We start from the raw sequence: 20890 nt of genomic DNA on the forward strand, positions 1-20890 counted from the left end.
TCATAACAAACCTACACAGTAAGTATAAAGCAAAAGTAAACAAAACCAAAAGACAAACTAATGAAAACCAAACAAGCATATGGCATATGCATCTCGTTACATCGCTAATTGTTGCTACTGCTTAATGCTTGATAGTTCACCACGAGCAGACGATCTGAACCGGCGTAGGAGATGAACAACATCGTCTAGATCTGTACGTAGTCGTCAGAGCACACCCCGCACCGAGGTTTGGTTGCGGCTAATCGAAAGGCAGGCGCCCCAATGTTCGCCTGTGTCTCCGATGCACCGTGACGTGGGAGCAAAGAGCAGCCGGCGGCAGTTGCAACACGTAAGCTGCTAGCCACGTCGACGCCTCGGCCGGCCCGCTCCGATCCGAAACCATCGGCTTCTGCCGATTCCACCGAACAAGACATCCCGTGTAATGTAGCGGAGACTCAGGAGTCTGGACATCAGTGTTACGATCCGCTTAGAGGAATTTCATCAAGCAGTTTGGGAGGAAGAGGAGAAAGGAAGAACAGAGCAGAGAGAGCAGAGTAGCAGGGGAGAGGTTGGAATTAGAGAGGAATAGTGTTTGCCAATTACAATTTCGATGCCTCCACCCCTGCGCCAGCTGGTGTTTATATACCACACCAGGGCTCACACAGCTCACACCCAATCCGGCCCAGTAACGAAAGTATTGCGCCGCCTCACACGTTTAGGCCTTGGACTCTGTCTGATAGGATTAGTGGTCATAACAATCAGTGTACTGTAGCGGGGGCTTCTGTCAGGACTCAGGATTCCATCGAGATAAGGCGTACGAGGATGGAGAGATCTCGTTTTTTTTTTCTTTTTCTTTTTCTTTTTCTTTTTCTCAATGGACTGTCCGTGCATGTATTGTAACGGATAAACTAAACCTATGATAAACATTTTATGATTAGGGTTCAGTTTCCGTGATATGTCCCTGTAAACATATCAAGTAACTTGTTAATTTCAAATATTCTATTGCTTTCTTATCCATCAAATTTCTCAACGACACTTTCCATTACGGAAGAGGAATCGAAGAGGATCGCTTTCCTCAAAACCTTAACCCTGTATTCCGAATTAAAAAGAAAAAGCATGTTTCACGTCAAACGAAAATAACGTGTGGTTCTTTTTGTGGAATCTTGCCTGGGTCCTTTTGCATAGTAGTATAATAGTATTAACTTGGATCATTAGTTTCGTTTCTTTATTTGCTAGCAAAAATATATGCACTATTAGAGAAATGATCGTTTATCCTAGTCCCAAAACACAAATATCTCGATTAGAAAAATGTTTTAGTACCGGTTTTAAAAGACCAAGTCCCTTAAAATACTTTTTGTCCCGGTTGATACTAAAAATACATTTTTAACACCGGCTGGTAACACCAATCGAGACCAAAGATGGAGGATCTTTAATCCGGGTTGGTACCACCAACCCAGACTAAAGATAATTGGGTTAGTTCAAAAGAAAATATCTCTATCCAAGTTAGATGTACATGGCAAGTGGGATGGTAACACGCGTGAGTGTTGAGGCGAGTGATCTTGAGTTCGAATCATGCATCCCGCATATTTTTTTTTGACTTAGTATGCATCTTTTATACTGACATCTTTAGTCTCGATAATGTAGCTCCGGTTGATATAACCGGTAGTAAAAGGGTTACAAACTGGTATAAAAAATCCATTCTCCGGTAGAGATGTGTTGCAATTGGTGAAAACAATTTTCGCAATTCATAAAAATTCTATCAATTTACACGACAAACCGAAACAAGACAGATAAAACAATAGTAGAATGAAGTTAGATATCATATATAGCACCGAACCCGGTTGCGCCTGCCTTATGCGTCATCACACGAAGAATCCCGTGTGTGCAGCTTTCCCTCACAAATCAATCGGATGACTATTTCATAAGTTGACGCAAGTGTATTTTGTTATAAATCATACACCAAATATTGAAATTTTGATTATTCAATTTTCTTACAAAGTAGATAGAAAGTATTTGCAAAGTAACAAACTTATCGTATACACAACTTAAACAATGATAAATTGAAAAATAAATTCAAAAGAAAAAAAATTATGAGGAGAAAAGAGAAGAACAAAAAAGAGGAGAATGGAATGAGAGGGGGAGGATCAGGAATTGGGAGAAAAGAAAAGGAGAAAATGGAAAAAAAAACGGGAGAGAAAAAAGGACGCTGATCGAAGGAAGGGTGTGCAGGATGGGACAACAAGATGGTGTGTGTCAGGGTTACGGGTAAGGTATACCCTCTACCCTTTGATGTACGTCACATATCGATATGGTATGTTTTCGCGTATACGGACGTTCTCAGCATAAGTTAAGGAAATCCATCGTGGAGTCCACAGATGGAAGGAGTCCTACTCGGATAGAACTGGGTCGTCATTGTATCGTGTCGGGTCCGTTGTCTCCGAGTCCTACTTGGAGACCAGTTGACCTACGGTATTAAAGGGACCCCTGGGAGGACCTAAGGCATCGAATCTTACCACCAACACATCCACCACAGCCTACGAAGCCGGAGCCTACAGCAGCCAAGTCGCCGGGAGATCTAGTCGAATCAACTTGGCTACGATCTTATCAGTATCGTTGAGTTCTGCTATTTCCTTTGTAATCTGTGGTTTCCATCATATAATCCCATATCAACTGAATTAGGGCTATTACCTATCAAGGGGCCTGAACCAGTATAATCTTTATTTTCTGCCTGCTTGATGTCGTATTACGTAGATTCTCGTACCAGCGTACCCCAATACCCTCTAAATCCGGTCTACGGGTATCCCCCGTCGAAAGTGTGGGCTGGTTGGGAGGGGAAGGGGTTGGGTTGGGATAGAAGATTATAATAGTTATGCTAGATTCACGTCGAATTGAATAAGGGCAACATATAACCAACTCAAACACGGATTACGTACCAAAATTCCAACAAAAACATCTTCAACTTTTACAATAGTAGAGATAAAGATGTAGGCCCCTTTAATTTGTAAATTGGCAAGTATATGAATCTAACGTGGCAGCCCGTCTAGCTGGTAAATTGTATTCAATGAACAAGTATATCGTCGAAACTCGGACGTGATCTAGAACTTGGAGTGGGAAAAGTTCAATCAAATCCATCAAATATAGGACAGATTTTATTCATATCGTCTCTAACAATAAAACCATATATAACGACTCCTTCAAATATTAAAACCATGTAAAACGATTCCCTTGGTTTTCGCTGATATGACAGACCAGTCATCACATAAATATAAAAATATAGTAAGGCCCACATCTCATCCTCCCTCTCGTTCATTCCCTACCTCCTATCTCTACTCTCTTCGGCCTTCTCAGCGGCAGTAGGGCGGTGCGAGGTTTAGGAGAGGCTGCAAGGCTGCAGTAGTGGGGCGGCGGTACCCTTCTTCAATGGAGCAATGATGAGGAGTCAAGCGGAACAGGATGAACCATACTATATCCGCGGGGTGCAAGCGCCATAGAGAGAGCGAGCTAGCGCTAATGAGTACTCTCTCCGTAAAAAAAAATAATCCTAGATGAGCATATGATATTTTCTAATACAACAAATTTAGACTTACATGATCTCATTATGTATTTGGTTGAGTTTTTTTTTACCAATGGATTATATACGTATACCGATGAGCGAGGTGGCACGGTGCACACGCGGCATGTAGACCTTCACGTGCACGGGGGGCGGCTAATGGGGTGGGTGATCGCCCCAGGCGATCACCCCCATCCCCCTATACACTGTTCTTCCTTCCTCCTCGCCTTCTTCTCTTCCTACTACAACATAAATTTTAAAAAATAAAATACACAAGGTTGAAAAAATTTATGTATAGAAATACTATATATAAATAATTTGAATTCAAATTCAAATTTAAAACGGGTATGTAAACTTTTGACTTGTAAACTTTGAGTCTATAAATTAATATTTGAATTGAAATGCAAATTTAAATTGGGTATATAAACTTTTGACTTATAAACTTTGCGTCTATAAACTTTAGGTGTATAAACTTTAGATGTATAAAATATTATATATAAAAATATTTGGATTCAAATTCAAATTTAAATCAGATATATAAATTTTAGGTGTCTAGACTTTAGATGTGTAAACTTAAGATGTATAAATTTTAGGTGCATAAATTTATAAAATAGAAAAGTAATGCGGTGAAAAAAAAAAAGGGTGGAGGAGAGGGAGGCGCCCAGGGGAGCATTTCCGCGTGCACGCGTATATGCGTCGGGGCCCGCGCTTGGCGACGCTGCGACACCTGCGCTGCTGCGTGAGTCCTTTTTGCGTGTTGGCGAGAGAGAGAGAAAAAAAAAAGACGGCGACGCGCACCGCCGGGGAAGCTCCGGACGCGGGGCGCGCACAAGGGTGCAGTGCAGGTGCCGTTGCCATCACTGGTGCGCTTGCCGGAAGAATTTGGACTTTCGGCTCGATCGGCTGGCTGCCGGCCGGGCGTTGTGATTGCCCCCCGGCAAGTGCGTGCGTGAGCGCATGCACGAGCGAGCGGAACAAACTGGGATCACGACGCGCGCCCGTGGAGTTATCCGCCCGGCTCCCCGCGCGCGCTTGTCGATGTGTAGTGCTCTGGAAATTACCTGTCGTTGTGCAAAGTTGCAACTTGCCGTGTCGACGTTTCCTCGCTGGAGTAGTACTGCAACACACAGGGAGGATGAGAACTATCTACGACTCTCTTGGCAGGTTTATCTGGACTCTGTAATGCTCGGAGAAACGAAGCCGGAAAAGAAAAAGAAATGAAAAGCGGCCATCTCCCGGCCTTTGCACCCACCGAAGAGCATCGCCGTCCCGCTACGGCTAAAAAGGATAGACAAGAGAGGAGAACAACACCAACAGATTAGCACTAATCTATAATCAAAAGTTGATATTTTGATTTCCTAAACTTAAAATAGGAAGAAAAAACTCCTCTTTCTAAAAGAAAGCCTAAATTCAATTCCAAAACTAAAAGTGAGCTATTCAGTTAAATTACCAATAAAAATTTTCGTTTTCTTACTTTTCCCGCACACAAAGAGATCGCACCCACGCGCCGGAACATAAGGAGAGAGGCGGAGAGCGCGTGATTGGGAGCGGAAGAGGCGAGATTGCGCTCCCTTTATCCACAGAGCGAGAATTCAGGAGATGGGAACTCTAAATCTTGAGCAAGAGAGTAGGTGATTTGTTGGAGCTGATTTTTGAACTAAAATCACTCAAAATTAGTTTTGGCAATATGGATCAGGGGACTATTGGTGATGCTCTAACATGTGAGCCTCATCCTATTTTTTTCTATTCTCTATGATGCGGAGCTACTGCGTGGATGCCACATGAGTGAAAATCGTCATTATTATAGCTGAGGGAGTCGTATTGCACGGTTCTAATAGTTAAAATTATATCCAGTTTTATAATTGAGGGACAAATTAGATCAACTATGGCCTTGTTTACTTCCCAAATTTGTTTTCCAAAAATGTCACATCGAATCTTTGGACACATGCATGGAGCATTAAATATAGATAAAAAACTAATTGCACAGTTTGTACAGAAATCGCGAGACGAATCTTTTGAGACTAATTAGTCCATGATTAGTCATAAGTGCTACATTTGCCCACATGTGCTAATGAAGGATTAATTAGACTTAATAAATTCGTCTCACGGTTTCCAGGTGAGTTATGAAATTAGTTTTATCATTCGTGTCCGAAAAATCTTTCCGACATCCGATCAAACATCCGATGTGACAACTAAAATTTTTCTTTTCACGAACTAAGCACACCCATATTTAAGGAAGTCAAATTAGATTATTTTTTCCAACCTGAGGCTGAGAGTCGAGTTGCATTCTACGGCCTGGGCCGGAACGGGATTCCCGCCGACGTAGGGGGCTAGGGGCTTGTTTCAGCTAGGCAGTAACGGAGTAGTGACTGACGTAACGGCCTGGCATATATGGGCCCAAAACGGGCTGTAGCTAACGTGAGAGCCCAATTCAGATTAGACCTCAACTACTGGTCGAGTTATATTCCTGTCCCTAAAACAACAAACGCAAAACAGGGTATAGGATGCCCACCAACTTCTACAGATCAATATAAACAGAGTCACAGTTTTGCAGCGATTTTGTATGACGTGGACCGGCCCCACCCAAACTAAGGGTCCACATATTAGCCTATTCTTCTCTTCCTCCTTACTTTCTTTTTCTTCTATTTCTCTCCTTGTGATGTGACGTAGAATACATTAGTATAGAACCGGACATCCCAATCGATCTATCTGTGACGGAGACATGCGAACCCTTTACAAAGGTACTCATCTTTGTTGAGCCGCAAAATGCCCTGTCAAAGAAGCACCGAGGGAGGCAGCATCTGAGTCCTAAGACTAGGCCTGCCACCGATGACCCTCATCGGTGATAAGGTTTGGCTGCGGCCCGTTAAAGGTAAACGGTGACGGGCCGCACCAAAACCCCTTCACGGGTCAAAGTCATCGGTGACGGACCCAGTGTTATGGCCTGACAAAGATGATTGTGAAGCCCATCACCGATATGAGTTAATCTTTGATGAGATTTGGTTGTGGCCCGTTATGGATAACCCACACTATAAATACCCTAAGACCTTCGAGGAATAGTTATCCCACGCATTATACTATTCACACCTCGGGAGAGAGGCTAGAGGGGCGAATTTTTGCTATTTATTTGAATAAAAATACAAGAGGCTCCCCAGGTAATAATAAATAAATTACAACTATAATTTCCGTGTATTATAGCTATAGATATTATATCTAATTTTTTTCATAATTTGCAGATGGATAGAAATTGTATGTTTGGAAGTGATCGAGCGAGCCAAGAGTTTAGAAAGGGGCGTTGCCAATTTCATAAATGTTGTAGAGCAAGACAAGAATAAAACGAACAATCAATTCACTACTTACTACTTTTCAATGCTTTGATTGTAAGAACAGAAGATCTTTGTCAGTATTGCACAAATACATACGCATCTAATCTGTCGAGGATTCATGAAGGGTTATATATGTTGGACCAAGCATTGAAAGCAAGAGCTAGAGAATATTGGTGACGAAGTGGGCGGTGGTGATGGTCTGAACGAGGAAGGCCACGAAGATTATATGTTTGTCCAAGCCTTGTTGGGCGCCCATCAGGTGGAGTTGATAATGATACTTTTAAAACAATGCTGCGTGATATTGAGGACCCAGGTTACAACAAGAGAGACTATGGGAAGTTTATCAGGATGGTGGGTAATTTCGAGACACCTCTGTATGCCGGATGTGTAGTGAAACACACGAAATTATCTGCGATCTTGGATCTGATAAAGTTTAAGACAAGTAATGAACGGAAAGATAAAAGTTTCACACAACTGCTTCGATTGTTAAAGGACTTGCTTCCCGTGGAGAACACGTTGCTCTAGACGACATACGACGCTAAACAAGTGTTGTGCCCATTGCCATTGGAGATCAGACGGATTAACGCATGTTCAAACGACAGCATGTTGTTCTACTTAGAATACGCCGACCCAGATTTCTTTTCTGCCCAACTATTGTTATTTGGTCATCTATTTTCCTAATGTGTTGTTTCATGCACCTTCAATCATCACGGGTATGGCTCTATATATCATTGCTGGTGCTATCTTCTCCAAACTATCCACTAAGGATTCAGTGAAGACAGGGAGGTGCTTAGCTAGGGAAAGAGAGGAATAAACGCGTGTCGTTTCGTTTCATAGTGGAATGCAGGCACTCCATAGATATCCTAGAATTCGAATGCAATATGTCTTTACCCTAAGGGGCACATGTTACCTAAAATTTTGTTTATTTCCATTCCATTGGTTCTGCTTCTATCAAAGTTTTAGGGCATGTACAACGGTTTTTATTAATGATCTCTCTCTATGACATGCAAGTAAATTTGATGACATGTAAGAAAGAGAAAGGAGTATGGTTGTTATGCATGACAATGGCTCAGAGTCGACTCTTAGCATTTATTAGAGCAAATTTTGTTGCATGGTGGTGAAAGAAAAGAAAGAAGAATAAGAAAAAGTATTTTGATACATTAATGATTAGAGATCATATTGTTTCTAACTATTTTAGGATGTTAGTATCTAGATAACGTAGAGCTCATATCTAACTCTACCTTTGTACATGCCATAGAGATAGTTTCCATAAGCTCCACATCATCAAGAAACTAGTCCTAGACACTACTCTTTCAATGCAAACACTGTTATTCTATACTTAAATATAATGCTACTTATCTCACATGATATCTTAGATGTTGTGTAGAAACCATGTCTCATGCAAGACATGGTTTCCTTCTCTTTCCTCATTTCTTCACTTGTCACATCATTTTTCAACACAGGTGGTAGTTTATTTAATGCTATGTACACTATTCTAGTCATTGGGTTGGATTTAATTAAATTGTTATCGTTTCAGGCTGCCAGTTTCAGGTTGCGTGGCAAGATACCAGTGCAAAAAGTAAATCTGGAATCTCGTTTAGTAGTTCTATGGCTTTTCTGAAAGAAATTAATAACATGTTGTACTTGTAATAGTAGAGAACATTTGTGTTGAGTATTTGCTGGGTTTTTTTTTTTTTGGTTCGTTGCCTTGTGGCTCCTTGCTGTGCTGTTAAGTACTCTCTCTCTCTAAATGAAATAATCTTGGATAAGATAAGATCCATCCTAGGACTACTAAGATGTGAGAGGTTGTTATATTTTGGAACGACGGTAGTATTTATTTACTGGACGTTGTATGTATCCTAATTGGAGAAAACTGTGTTATTTTCGCCCAGAAAAACTTGCGAGTTTCAAAATTATAACTTGCGAGATAGGCCTGTAATATCAGTCACTTTATCGGTTGGAAACTTCTCCAACGATTTGGTACCATGGCTGATCCAATTTTATAACCGCATATAAAAAATATTACGCAATTAATTTTGCTGAACGGCATATAAATCTGTTGACCACAAAACGAAACTAATTGAAGAAGATGTAAGGAAACAATGGAGATAAAAATTGATGAAAGAAAATTATATCTCTATCTTCCGTAAAATGAAAATGAAAATTTTCTATATTTAACTATGATTGGTAAAATTTTGTAAGTGAAACTACATGAGTAATAATGCGCCACGCGCGGAATGATATGCCGTTGAGGAGTAGGAGAGCGATACGATCTGATGAATGGATAAATTTATTTTATTAATGAAGAATAAATAAAATTTTAAGAGTGAAATAAATGGCCGGTCCTTAAACTCGTGGGTGGTGTCACTTAGGTCTATGAACTTTAAAATTGCACGTTTAAGTCCGTGAACTTGGTTTAATGTACCACCCCCGGTACAATCGTCCTTTGACCACGTTTGACCACCAATGTGGCATGCCACGTAGGCAATACTTTTGTGCTCAGCCCCCTACACATATACCTTCGCACATAACTTGCCCTGACAAGTGCATTTCAACCCAAATCCCCCAAAATATCCCTAAATCGGCTAGGTTTTGATGGTGAGATTAGCAGAAGGAGGCTGAGAGGTAGTGGCTGTGGCGGCCTCGGTGGTGAGATTAGCGGCAGGAGGCATCAGAGTGTAGCGGGGTTAACGGTGGCAGAGTGCGGCCAGATTAGCGGCGGGAGACAGCGCAATGCGGCTTGCACGCTAGGCATCCCCATGCATTCTCCAAGCTCATTATCATCTTGAAGTCGCAAGAAGAAGGTGTTGTTGATCAAGTGCCTGTTATGTAAGGATATGGTCATTTTGAAGCGTAGAGCAATGGCAATAGCTAATCGGGACCGCATTTTTTATACATGCAAGGAGAAAAATAAGAGGGAATAACGATTTGAGGATTTTTGGGATTCTGGTGTCACTGTATAGCTATAAGGAGATATACACGACGTGTTGTGATGTGGAGGGGGCTGAGAGCAAAAGTGTTGCCCACATGGCATGTCACGTTGGCGGTCAAACGCAGTTAAAGGACGTTTGGACCGGTGTAGTACATTAAACCAAGTGCACGGACCTAAACGTACAATTTTTAAATTCACGGATCTAAATAATACCACCACACAAGTTTAAGGACTGGCCATGTATTTCACTCAAATTTTAAATACCAATATAACCCCTACGACTAAGTTAGTGATGTACTGTGATATGTTCTTATGAACCGATGGTCTAGATTAATTCTACTGGTAGTATAATATACTACTAATAGAGAGCATGGGTGCTCTATGCTTTCTCTATGCAGCATACTCAATTAATGAATCTCACTGGTACCATCAGCATCCCCTGTTCAGGAACAATAATATATTATAAGGCTGTATTCGTTTGGGGTTTGGAACCCTTCCCCGGCATGCATAACGGAGCAATGGATTACATTATTAGTTAAGTGTTAGCTAACAAAAATTTAAGAATAGATTAATATGATTTTTTAAAAGTAACTTTCATATTGAAAATTTTGTAAAAGACGTACCGTTTAACGGTTTAAAAAACGTGTATAGAAAATGAGTGAGCAAAGTAGGGAAAGTGTACTGCCAATCCAAGCGAGTGAGTTCATCTCCCTGCTGAGCGAACATGTGCGAGTACGCACGCACGAGTTCGCATCCTATTATACGACGATAGTATACTTTTGTCAATATTTTCCAAACATGTACTTCATCCGTTTCACAATGTAAGTCATTCTAGCATTTTTTATATTCATATTGATGTATATGTCTAGATTTATTAACATCAATATAAATGTAGGAAATGCTAGAATGGCTTACATTGTGAAACGGATAGAGTATATTGCTATAAACAGGGGCAGAGATAGGAGTCACCAATGTACCATCATATATTTTTACCAACAAGAACATTTATAAACCGTGAAGGAGGGTGAGACATTTCCTGATACTATTTAAACTCTAGACCTTTTTAGAAGATTTAACTAATAGACTTTTGCCATGAATTTTTCAATATGTGTTAAAGAAAATGGCGGCCAATAATGCTAACATATTTGGCCATTCAAATTAAGTTATTAACTTTGAAATTTTAACTCTTATGATTTATAGCTATGCAAATAAAATGTATATCATGTATGAAGTTGATTTCATATGGGTGTGTTCGGCACCCCTTTTCCCAAATCATCTCCCTCGTTTTCCGCGCGCACGTTTTTCAAACTACTAAACGGTGCGTTTTTTACCAAAAGTTTCTATACGAAAGTTGCTTAAAAAATCAAATTAATCTATTTTTGAAAAAAATAGCTAATACTTAATTAATCACATGCTAATAGATTGTTCCGTTTTCGGTGCGATGTGTGCTAATGGATTGTTCCGTTTTCCGTACGAGAGGGATTAATTCCCATCGCCTACATCCGAACACAGCCTGTCCATAACCCATCTATGAGTAGGGCACGGTGCAAACGTGGTCAGTGTGCACTGTGCAGCACGTTCGACGCATGGTACAACCGTGGCGTTTGCAGCCTCCGACTTAATGGTTTTCTCGTCTTGCTCCTCCGTGTAAAAAAAAACCCTAATCGGCATTCCACGGCGACTTCGACTCAGCACTGGTGGTAATCGTCGGGAGTTGCAAAACCGAACAAAGACGAAGAGGAGAATCCATTTTCGCGATTTGATTAGCGAGATGTCAAACGGATTTGCGAGTTCTTATCCTTCTTTTTTTCTCGGTCTCCGGTAGAACGTTGTGATGATAACGTATTATGCAATTGCTCCTGCTACCGAGGTAGTCCAAAAGAGATCGTATAGTTCTACAAAAGTGGAGACACAATATATGAGGGTATGGCATCCTTTCATTCATTCTCTTCTCATGCACTAGTATAGGGGGCGGGGAGGGGGGCTAATGGGCGATCGATCGCCAGGGCGCACTACTACAGAAAGCGTTTTTGCATACGGGCGGAATCGATCTTCACATGCGGTTGGCCGGCCCGCATGCGCGAAATGGTCTGCAAAGATCACCATTTGCGCATGCGGCCGTCGCAGCCGCATGCGAAGATCGATCTTCGCATGCGGTCACTTAAGACGGCCGCATGCGAAAATAGATCTTCGCATGCGGTCCATATAAGAAGCCGCATGCGAAGATATATTTTCCCATGCGGTCGACCTAAGAAGACCGCATGCGAAGATCTATTTTCGCATGCGGGCGGCTTAAGTAGACCGCATGCGAAATTCAATTTCCGAATAGCTAAAATAATATTTATTCTAGCATTTTGGTGATTCGTAATTAATATTAAATTATTGAGGGATTTATTATCGTATTTCGGAGTAGTAAGCATATAAGATAAGACAAGTGCCGCAGTAACAAACATGTAATACATAACCATTAATTCAATCGTAATTTACATACAAATATATAATACAAGTGGCACAGTTTTTTCATCATATGTATAAGTAGTGTACATGTTATTGCATATGTTCTTTCTCCCACTCTCTGAGAGGTTTAAATTTGTCGTCCATTGCGAGTTCACTCTGGTTGTCGTAGAAGAGACCTCTTGCGTTGCAGACATCGCGACGGATGAATCGGCAGAGGTCAGCGGCCACGTTCAAGATAGTAGTGTGGTTGAATCGTTGTGCAATATATGGGATTTCGGGGATCTGTACACAGAAAGGAAAATAAAACGGTACTCAGTGAGAAGTGTGTGCGAGATGGGTTTCTTTGTAGAGAAGAGTTCGATGACCTACTCGGTTACTGGTTGTTTTGTACCTCCCATTTACTCTGTGCATCTCGCACACGTAATAACCACACAATTATACATAAATCCCAATATAACATAAGTCTCAACTTAAACATAAGTCACAATTTAACATAGGTGCCAATTTAACAAAAGTCCCAATTATACATAAATCTCAATTTAACAAAAGTCCCAATTATACATAAATCCCAATTTAACATAAGTCCCAATTTAAACATAAGTCCCAATTTAAACATAAATCTCCATTTAACAATCCACAATTAAACCTTCTCAAAATTAAACAATCCACAATTGCACATATCACAATCCACGATGCACAATTAAACAATCCACAATCCACAATTGCACATTTCACATTTATTTTTTTAAAAGTAAATGTTACCGAGCGACGACGGGGACGACCTGGCGGCGGCGATGGCAACGGCGAGGGGGGAGAGGTCCGTGCGGCGGCGACGGCGACCTGGCGGCGGCGACGGCGACGGCGAGGGGGGAGAGGTCCTGGCAGTGGCGTCGGCGACGGCGAGGGGCGGGGCGACTTCGGGGAGGAGCCGGCGGTAGCGGGGACGACTTGGCGGCGGGGACGACCTGGCGGCGGCGATGGCAACGGCGAGGGGGGAGAGTTCCGTGCAGTGGCGACGGCGACCTGGCGGCGGCGACGGCGACGGCGAGAGGGGAGAGGTCCTGGCGGCGGCGACGGCAACGGCGAGGGGGGAGAGGTCCTGGCGGCGGCGACAGCAACGGCGAGGGGGGAGAGGTCCTGACGGCGGCGGCGGCGACGGCGTGGGGCGGGGCGACTTTGGGGAGGAGCCGGCGGTGGCGGGGACGACGGCGACGGCGACTTGGGAAATTTTGGCAGCCTGGCGGCTAGGGTTTCGCGGGAGCCAGGACTTAGAAAATTTTGGCTCCCCGCGCTCCCTATATATAGGCGCAGATCATCGCATGCGGGCGGCTTAAGGGACCGCATGGAAAAATATCTTTCCATGCGGTCGACATAAGCCGGCCGCATGCGAAAAAGATCTTTCCATGCGGGCTGTTAAGCCGGCCGCATGCGAAAAAGATCTTTCCATGCGGGCTGTTAAGCCAGCCGCATGCGAAAAAGATCTTTCCGTGCGGGCTTTTAAGCCGGCCGCATGCGAAAAAGATCTTTCCATGCGGGCTGTTAAGCCGGCCGCATGCGAAAAAGATCTTTCCATGCGGGCTGTTAAGCCAGCCGCATAGAAAGATCTTTTTACCAAAAAAACTCATATTTTTTTTCTCTAAGTAAACTGTCCATATATATTTTTTTCCCAATATTTCGCCACAATTATACATTCCAAATGTTTTTGGCACTAAGAAAACTCATGAAAATTGCTCAAAACTCGTAATCAAATGTTACATGCTAATGATTACAACATAAGGGGGACCTAAATTCATGCACGTACATTTGGAATACAATGAGAACTAAAGGTTACGAAATAACTATGACTTAATAACCTTGGCAACACCATCTGCTCGAACGTACGACATATTTGCTTCATCGATTGTTCTCTCAACCTTCTTAATTCGCATAGGAAGATCAGTAAACAATGGTACATCGTCGAACTGGTTGTAATCATTGGGGTCTTCGATGTTGTCGATGCCGACGATCTGTTGCTTTCCGGATATGACAATAGTTTTTCTTTCATCTGAAGGGTCCTTCACATAAAACACTTGAGCCACACGCTCTGCTAAAACCCATGGATCATCCTTGTGGCCTGGTTTACTGTGATCGACTATCATTAGCCCGTAGTCATCAACGGAAACCCCTATTGTGTCTTTAACCCATTCACAACGGAGAACAGGGATCTGGATGTTTAGGCCATAGTACAGTTCCCATATTTCTTGAATGGTCCCATAATACGACCTCTTTTCTCCACTCGTGTCAATCGCTTCGACACGGAGCCCACTGTTTTGTGCGGTGCTTTTCATGTCCTTCGTAGTCGTACTCAAGGTAAATCCATTGATGTCGTAACCTTGCCATGAATTGACAATACTTGAAGGCCCACATGCCAGTCTTTGTAAAGTAAGTTCCTCCACAGAATCACCAACTGGCAGGTTTAGATCTTTCAACCACAGAGGAAAGCGACGCTTGTGCTCTCTTGATATCCAATCATTGGACCGCCCTGGGAAGCAGGCTTTGATTTCTTCTAGGTGTCGCTCAATGAATGGCTCAACGATAGCGAGCTGTTGAGGAACGCTGTTGTGTGCCGCGGACACCTTTTTGTAATCATTATCGAAGAACTGCTTCCTACCAACAGTACCCCTTCCAGACAATCTACCTTCATGTCGATGAACAGGAATGCCAATGGCATTAGCATCCTTTATGTAGTCCATACAACACTCGACTGCCTCTTCAGTTGTGTATCCCTCTATCATTGATCCTTCCGGGTGAGCGCGATTGCGTACATAGCCTTTGAGGATCGACATGTAACGCTCATAGGCCCACATCTGATGTAAGTATAATGGACCAAGTTCAATAATCCGAGGGATGATGTGAACGATCAAATGCTCCATCATATCTAAAAATGATGGTGGGAAATACATCTCAAGCTGGCATACAGTCTCGACGGCAAATGTCTGAAGCGGACCTAATTCCAAAGGATCAAATACCTTCTGCGAAATTCGATTGAAAAAGTAGCACAACTTTGTTATAACCACCTTTGTATGGACTGGTTTGACTGCCCTTATAGCAATTGGTAGGAACACCGTTAGCAACCTATGACAATCATGCGCATTGTATCCCGAAATGGACAAATCCTTCATTGATACTAGCTTCCTAATGTTCGATGCGAAACCAGTAGGCACTCTAACCCCTTGTAAACATTTACAGAAGGCTTTTTTCTCTTCAAGTGTCAACGAGTAACAAGCAGGAAGAATCTCGGTCTTCCCATTTGGCAGCACTACTGGGTGAAGGTCATGCCGTATGGACAAATCTACAAGGTCGTTACGTGACTTCAATCCATCCTTCGTTTTACTCGGGATGTCCAGCAATGTGCCAACGGTGCTATCAAACACGTTCTTCTCGAGGTGCATAACATCAATTGCATGTCGAATCTCTAGGTCCTTCCAGTAATCTAAGTATTTAAAGAAAATTGAGTGCTTCTTGAAAGGCGACGCAGTACCGTTGTCACCATCAGCTTTCTTCCTCTTTACTGTCTTCTTCTTTCCCTTTCCATATACAACCTTAATCTTCTTTGTTATCTCATACACGTATGTACCACCTCTTGCTACTGGGGCAGTGTCATTCTCCATTGTATTATCGAACAATCTAGCCATCTTACGGTACCTATGTCTTTGTGGTAGGAACCGTCGATGTCGCATGTACACTGTCTTCAAAGACGACGTCAGGTATTTGTATGAAGTTTTCTCCAGACATATCAGACATCCAGTCTTCCCTTTAATCTGCCCAGATAATGAAAAGTTTGCAGGTAGGTCATTGATGGTAACGAATATGATCGCACGTAGATTGAAGTGCTCCCGCTTAAACTCATCCCATAGTCGTAACCCTTCTTTCCAAAGCTCCTCCATGTCCTCCATCAAAGGCTCAAGGAAAACATCTATGTCGATTCCAGGTTGGTTTGGACCTTGTATGAGGATAGTGAGTAGAATGTACTTTCGTTTCTGACATATCCATGTTGGAAGATTATACATTGTGAGAAGGACTGGCCATGTGCTGTGCGAGCTGCTTAAGTCACCAAACGGGTTCATTCCATCAGTGCTCAACGCAAACCTTACATTCCTAGGATCCTTAGCAAATTCTGGGTGTTTTGCATCAAATGTCTTCCACTGGCGAGCGTCGGCGGGATGTCGAATCATACCATATATTTTCCGGCTCTCTTGATGCCATCTCATCAACTCAGCATCAGTCGGGTTTGAGTACAGACGCTTCAGGCGGTCCTTAATTGGTAGGTACCACATCACCATTGAAGGAATCTTCCCGCGCTTACCCTTATTAGAATCTGGATCGGTACACTCTGAATCTACGGGCCCATTCCCCGTTTTATACCGACTTGTGCCACACGTTGGGCAACATTCCCATTCCGCATATTCTTTACGGTATAATATGCAGTGATTCTTACAAGCATGAATCTTTTCTACACCAAGAGATAAAGGACATATGAGTTTCTTCGCTTGATACGTGTTCGATGGTACAAAGTTAGGCTTAGGAAGCAACACACGCAACAAACTCATCAGATCATTAAAACTTGTGTCCGACCATCCATGTTTAGCCTTCTATCTCAGAAGTTCAAGCACTGAACGCAAGACTGTGAAATCCTTATCACATCCCTTCGTTTCATCGTAAAGAAGATCCTTCGATGCCTTCTCTAATGCCTGCCAATTCTCCAATCCTCGTGACCTGCCCGCTAGCACCTCTGGTTCAACATGGCGTAGCATATCCTCTAAATCAAAACCACCATCGAAATCATCACTATCGGTGGAAACATCGACAACCATTCTTTCACGCGACATGTTTTCGATTATAAAATTCTCTGCCTCATTCATCTCGAAACTTAACTCTTCATCGTCATCTTCCGGATTGGCGAATTCCCCGTGATAGGTCCAAACCTTGTAGTTGGCGGTGAATCCGTACTCCATTATGTGACCCAATATTTCACCAGGATCTACCAACAATTTCTGATTCTTGCAATGACGGCACGGACAAAAGATATTTGTCATATTCTCCCTCAAAGCATGCTCCTTAGCCTGATCAATAAATTTAGATGCTTCCTTAATAAATATCGGCTGCGTTCTCCGCATCTCATACATCCATGACGACCGATCCATCTAATTATATAAAGGCAAAAAAGTTACAGATAAAAAAATAGACCGCAGGTATTTCATACAAAAGTTTAAATGCATTTGTCTCCCAAAAAAAATACAACAATACATGTAACTAGTATGTACAATTGATTACATGCAAAATTTGCCCATCAAAACATATATTTTGAAGCTAGATTTTGCAAAAAAATAGTTAGAACAAACCTTGTCAAAATATTAAAAAAACTCCACTTTCCACCAACGAAATATAACAAAAATGGAGCCAAATGAAGCAGGATAGAGAGTTCTTCACCTTTCGTATAAAGTTCAAGTAAAAATTTCGAGTTGAAAACCTCCCCCCCTAATTGGTGCTTGCTTTAGGAGAGAGAAAGCTTCGTTTTCAAATGGTCAAGCTCGGGCCTGGAGGAGCATATATGGCCGATCATCGCATGCGGTCCCTTAAGCCAGCCGCATGCGAAGATCCATTATCGCATGCGGCTGCTTAGGACAGCCGCATGCGATAATGGGCCTATTTTCGCATGCGGCCGTCTTAAGGAGCCGCATGCCCTAATACATGCGGCCCCTTAAGACGGCCGCATGCGAAAATAGACCTATTATCGCATGCGGCTGTCTTAAGCAGCCGCATGCGATAATGGATCTTCGCATGCGGCTAATCAACCCGCCCCCGAGGGGGCGGTTTTTGCAGGCGCCGCCACAAGCGGCCCGCATGGAACCTACCGACCCCCTCGTACAGAAAAACGATTTTTGTAGTAGTGGCGATCGCCCAGCGATCGGATCTGCCCCCCTCCCCCTATACGATACGCTGCTCCCTCCTCTCCCCCTTCCTCCTCCCCTTCTTCTCTTACTACTACAGTGCACTACACACAAATTTAAAAAAAAACAAAAAGTTAGAAAAATTTATGTATAGAAATACTATATATAAAAAATTTGAATCAGGTATGTAAACTTTTAACTTATAAACTTTGGGTCTATAAACTTTAGGTGTATAAACTTTAGATGTATAGAAATACTATATATAGAAAATATTTGAATTCAAATTCAAATTTAAATCGGATATAATTCAAATTCAAATTTGAAATGGGTCTATAAACTTTAGATCTATAAACTTTAGGTGTATAAACTTTAGATGTATAGAAATACTATATATGAAAAAATTTTGAATTCAAATTCAAATTTGAATCGGATATTTGAATTCAAATTCAAATTTGAATCGGATATATAAACTTTTGAGTTATAAACTTTAGGTCTATAAACTTTAGGTGTATAAACTTTATATGTGTAGAAATACTATATATAAAAAATATTTGAATTCAAATTCAAATTTGAATCGGATATATAAACTTTTGGCCTCTAAACTTTAGATATGTAAACTTTAGGTGTATAAACTTTAGGTGCATAAATTTACTAAAATAGGAAAGTAATACGGTGCCAAAAAAGGAAACCAGGTGGAGGGAGGGAGAGGGAGGAGGGGGGAAGAATCCGAACGCTATGGGCGAGCGAGGGCGATCCCTCGCTCAGTAGCATTTCCGACTAGTATAATCCTTCTCTCTACTCTATTTTTAGTCATTCCCACTTCCAACTTCCATGTTTAGTGATGGACCCAAATAGTGGGTAACCAAAGCGGGCCTTTGTGGACTGGTGGTTTTCTAACCAGTATCCTTAAATACTTTAGCGTACGTACATGGAACCAATGCAAATAAAAAGTGTAGGCCCACCACTGCTTTCAGCTCATTATATCTCCAAGTGGCATGGGAACCCATCAAATCAAATTAAAAAAGATAGTACTCTACCTAGTTAATACTATCTCCATCAGAAAAATCAAAATAAAAATATAAGAAATTGCGGTTATATATTTTGTGTTGCTATCTTTTTTATATTTTGGACAGAGGTAGTAAATATTCCTATGCATGCCTGGTCTACCGACCACAAAAAGAAACCATTTGTGCCGGTCTCTCCCAACCCACAGTATCTATATGTAGAGTGTCTAGAGGAGAGAGGGCATATTCATTTAGATATAATCTTCTCAAATTAATGTATAGTATTCATGGCAGTGTCTATAGAGAAAATAAATTAAATACCTTCATACATGTGCAAGAATCGGCTATGGCCAAAATCCTAAAAATCATATATATCTATGACGACACGCGGGGAGGCTGACGCAGAGGATCAGGATATTTTAGAAAAATGTTTGGGGAAGAAACAATTTATCACTACAACGTTGAGTTTACTACTAGTTTCTAGTGTCTTGATGCACAACCGAAATCCGCACTACTGGGGAAACCCTCGTCTCTCCTGGTTTGTAACCCATTAGTCGCGGGTTACAAACCGGGAGAGAATCTGGTTTCTTGCCTGTGACACCATTTTCTCTTTTTTTTTTCATTCAATCCCTGTTTAATTACTGTGCCACTTCAGAATTTTGGTTAGGTGACACAACCTAATAAATTTTGTAGACACCAGCTTATGTGATGGATTGGGACTGCCTTAAAAGGGTCATTAGTGTCCGATTTTGAACGGCAAAATGCCTTAAAGGGTCATTAGTGTCCCATTTTGAACAGCAAAACTTGGTTGCACTGATGATGGAATGAAAACCAACATTCCCAAGATTCCACAAGTCACCTGATGAATCCGATTTTATCGAGTGCCGCACCCCAACCCCCACGAGATCCATATCTAGACTCGACAACATCCACAACTTTGCACATCATGAAATCAACATCTATGGATCAAGATCCTCCATAAGTACAACAGGGTCAAGAAGTAGAAGCAACAGATCAACTAAGATACTGGTGTCGTCGAACCTAAGTCGTCGTCGCGATTCGTTGCTAGATCTAGGCCACGGCATCAACCATTTAATGGAGCAGCAGATTAAGGAGGAGAGGAAAAGCAGGCTGGGGAGGGCACGACGATCCATGAATCAAGACGGCATCAATCGGACGACGACGATCCATGAATCAAGACGGCATCAATCGGACGATACTAGTATAGAAACAATTTTTTCAGATGAGAGCCCCCTGTGGTAGGTTATATACGGATCGTAACTTGTCACGCCTGTAAAAATCAGCTTATATTTTTGCATACGACTCCTTAATAGGATCACATGCAAAAATCAATTATTGCCAGCTCATTCCTGTCAACTTCTATCGCTCGCCCCTCCCTCCCCGGTGCTGGATTTTTTAAATTCTAGACCTTTTTAAAAACTTATTTTACAAACACACTTAAGAGAAAACATTCTTTTTGAAAAAGACTTAAGAGAAAACTTATTACAGGAATATACCCTTTTCGTGATGCCAGTGTGATACGCATTGTAGTCCAACATGAAAATGCTAATGACATTGATGTCATGCCCCTCGCTCCTCTACAGAAACTAATTCACCGATTTAAAGGGGGTTGACATCAATGACAGTCGCCGAGGACCTATTTGTAAAAGAAATTCTGACCCCTTAATATAAGTGACTTAGCTTCCGTGGGT

General features: G+C 42.0%; 1 protein-coding gene across 1 annotated transcript; it reads right to left on the reverse strand.

Annotated features, from left to right (window-relative positions):
* Positions 1-16566, reverse strand: LOC136351702 (uncharacterized). The gene is made up of 2 exons (XM_066303972.1): positions 14244-16566; positions 1-11 (listed from the first exon to the last, which is right to left on the reverse strand). The coding sequence occupies exons 1-2, from the start codon at positions 16564-16566 to the stop codon at positions 1-3; spliced, it is 2334 nt and encodes a 777-aa protein (XP_066160069.1).
* Positions 16567-20890: the final 4324 nt, after the last annotated feature.

This window comes from Oryza sativa, chromosome 9 (genome assembly GCF_034140825.1).
Source record: "Oryza sativa Japonica Group chromosome 9, ASM3414082v1".
Taxonomy (NCBI): domain Eukaryota; kingdom Viridiplantae; phylum Streptophyta; class Magnoliopsida; order Poales; family Poaceae; genus Oryza; species Oryza sativa.

Coding starts and splice junctions, on each gene's coding strand:
- LOC136351702 (XM_066303972.1), bottom strand. CDS start 16,566: ATGGTGATGTGGTACCTACCAATTAAGGACCGCCTGAAGCGTCTGTAC.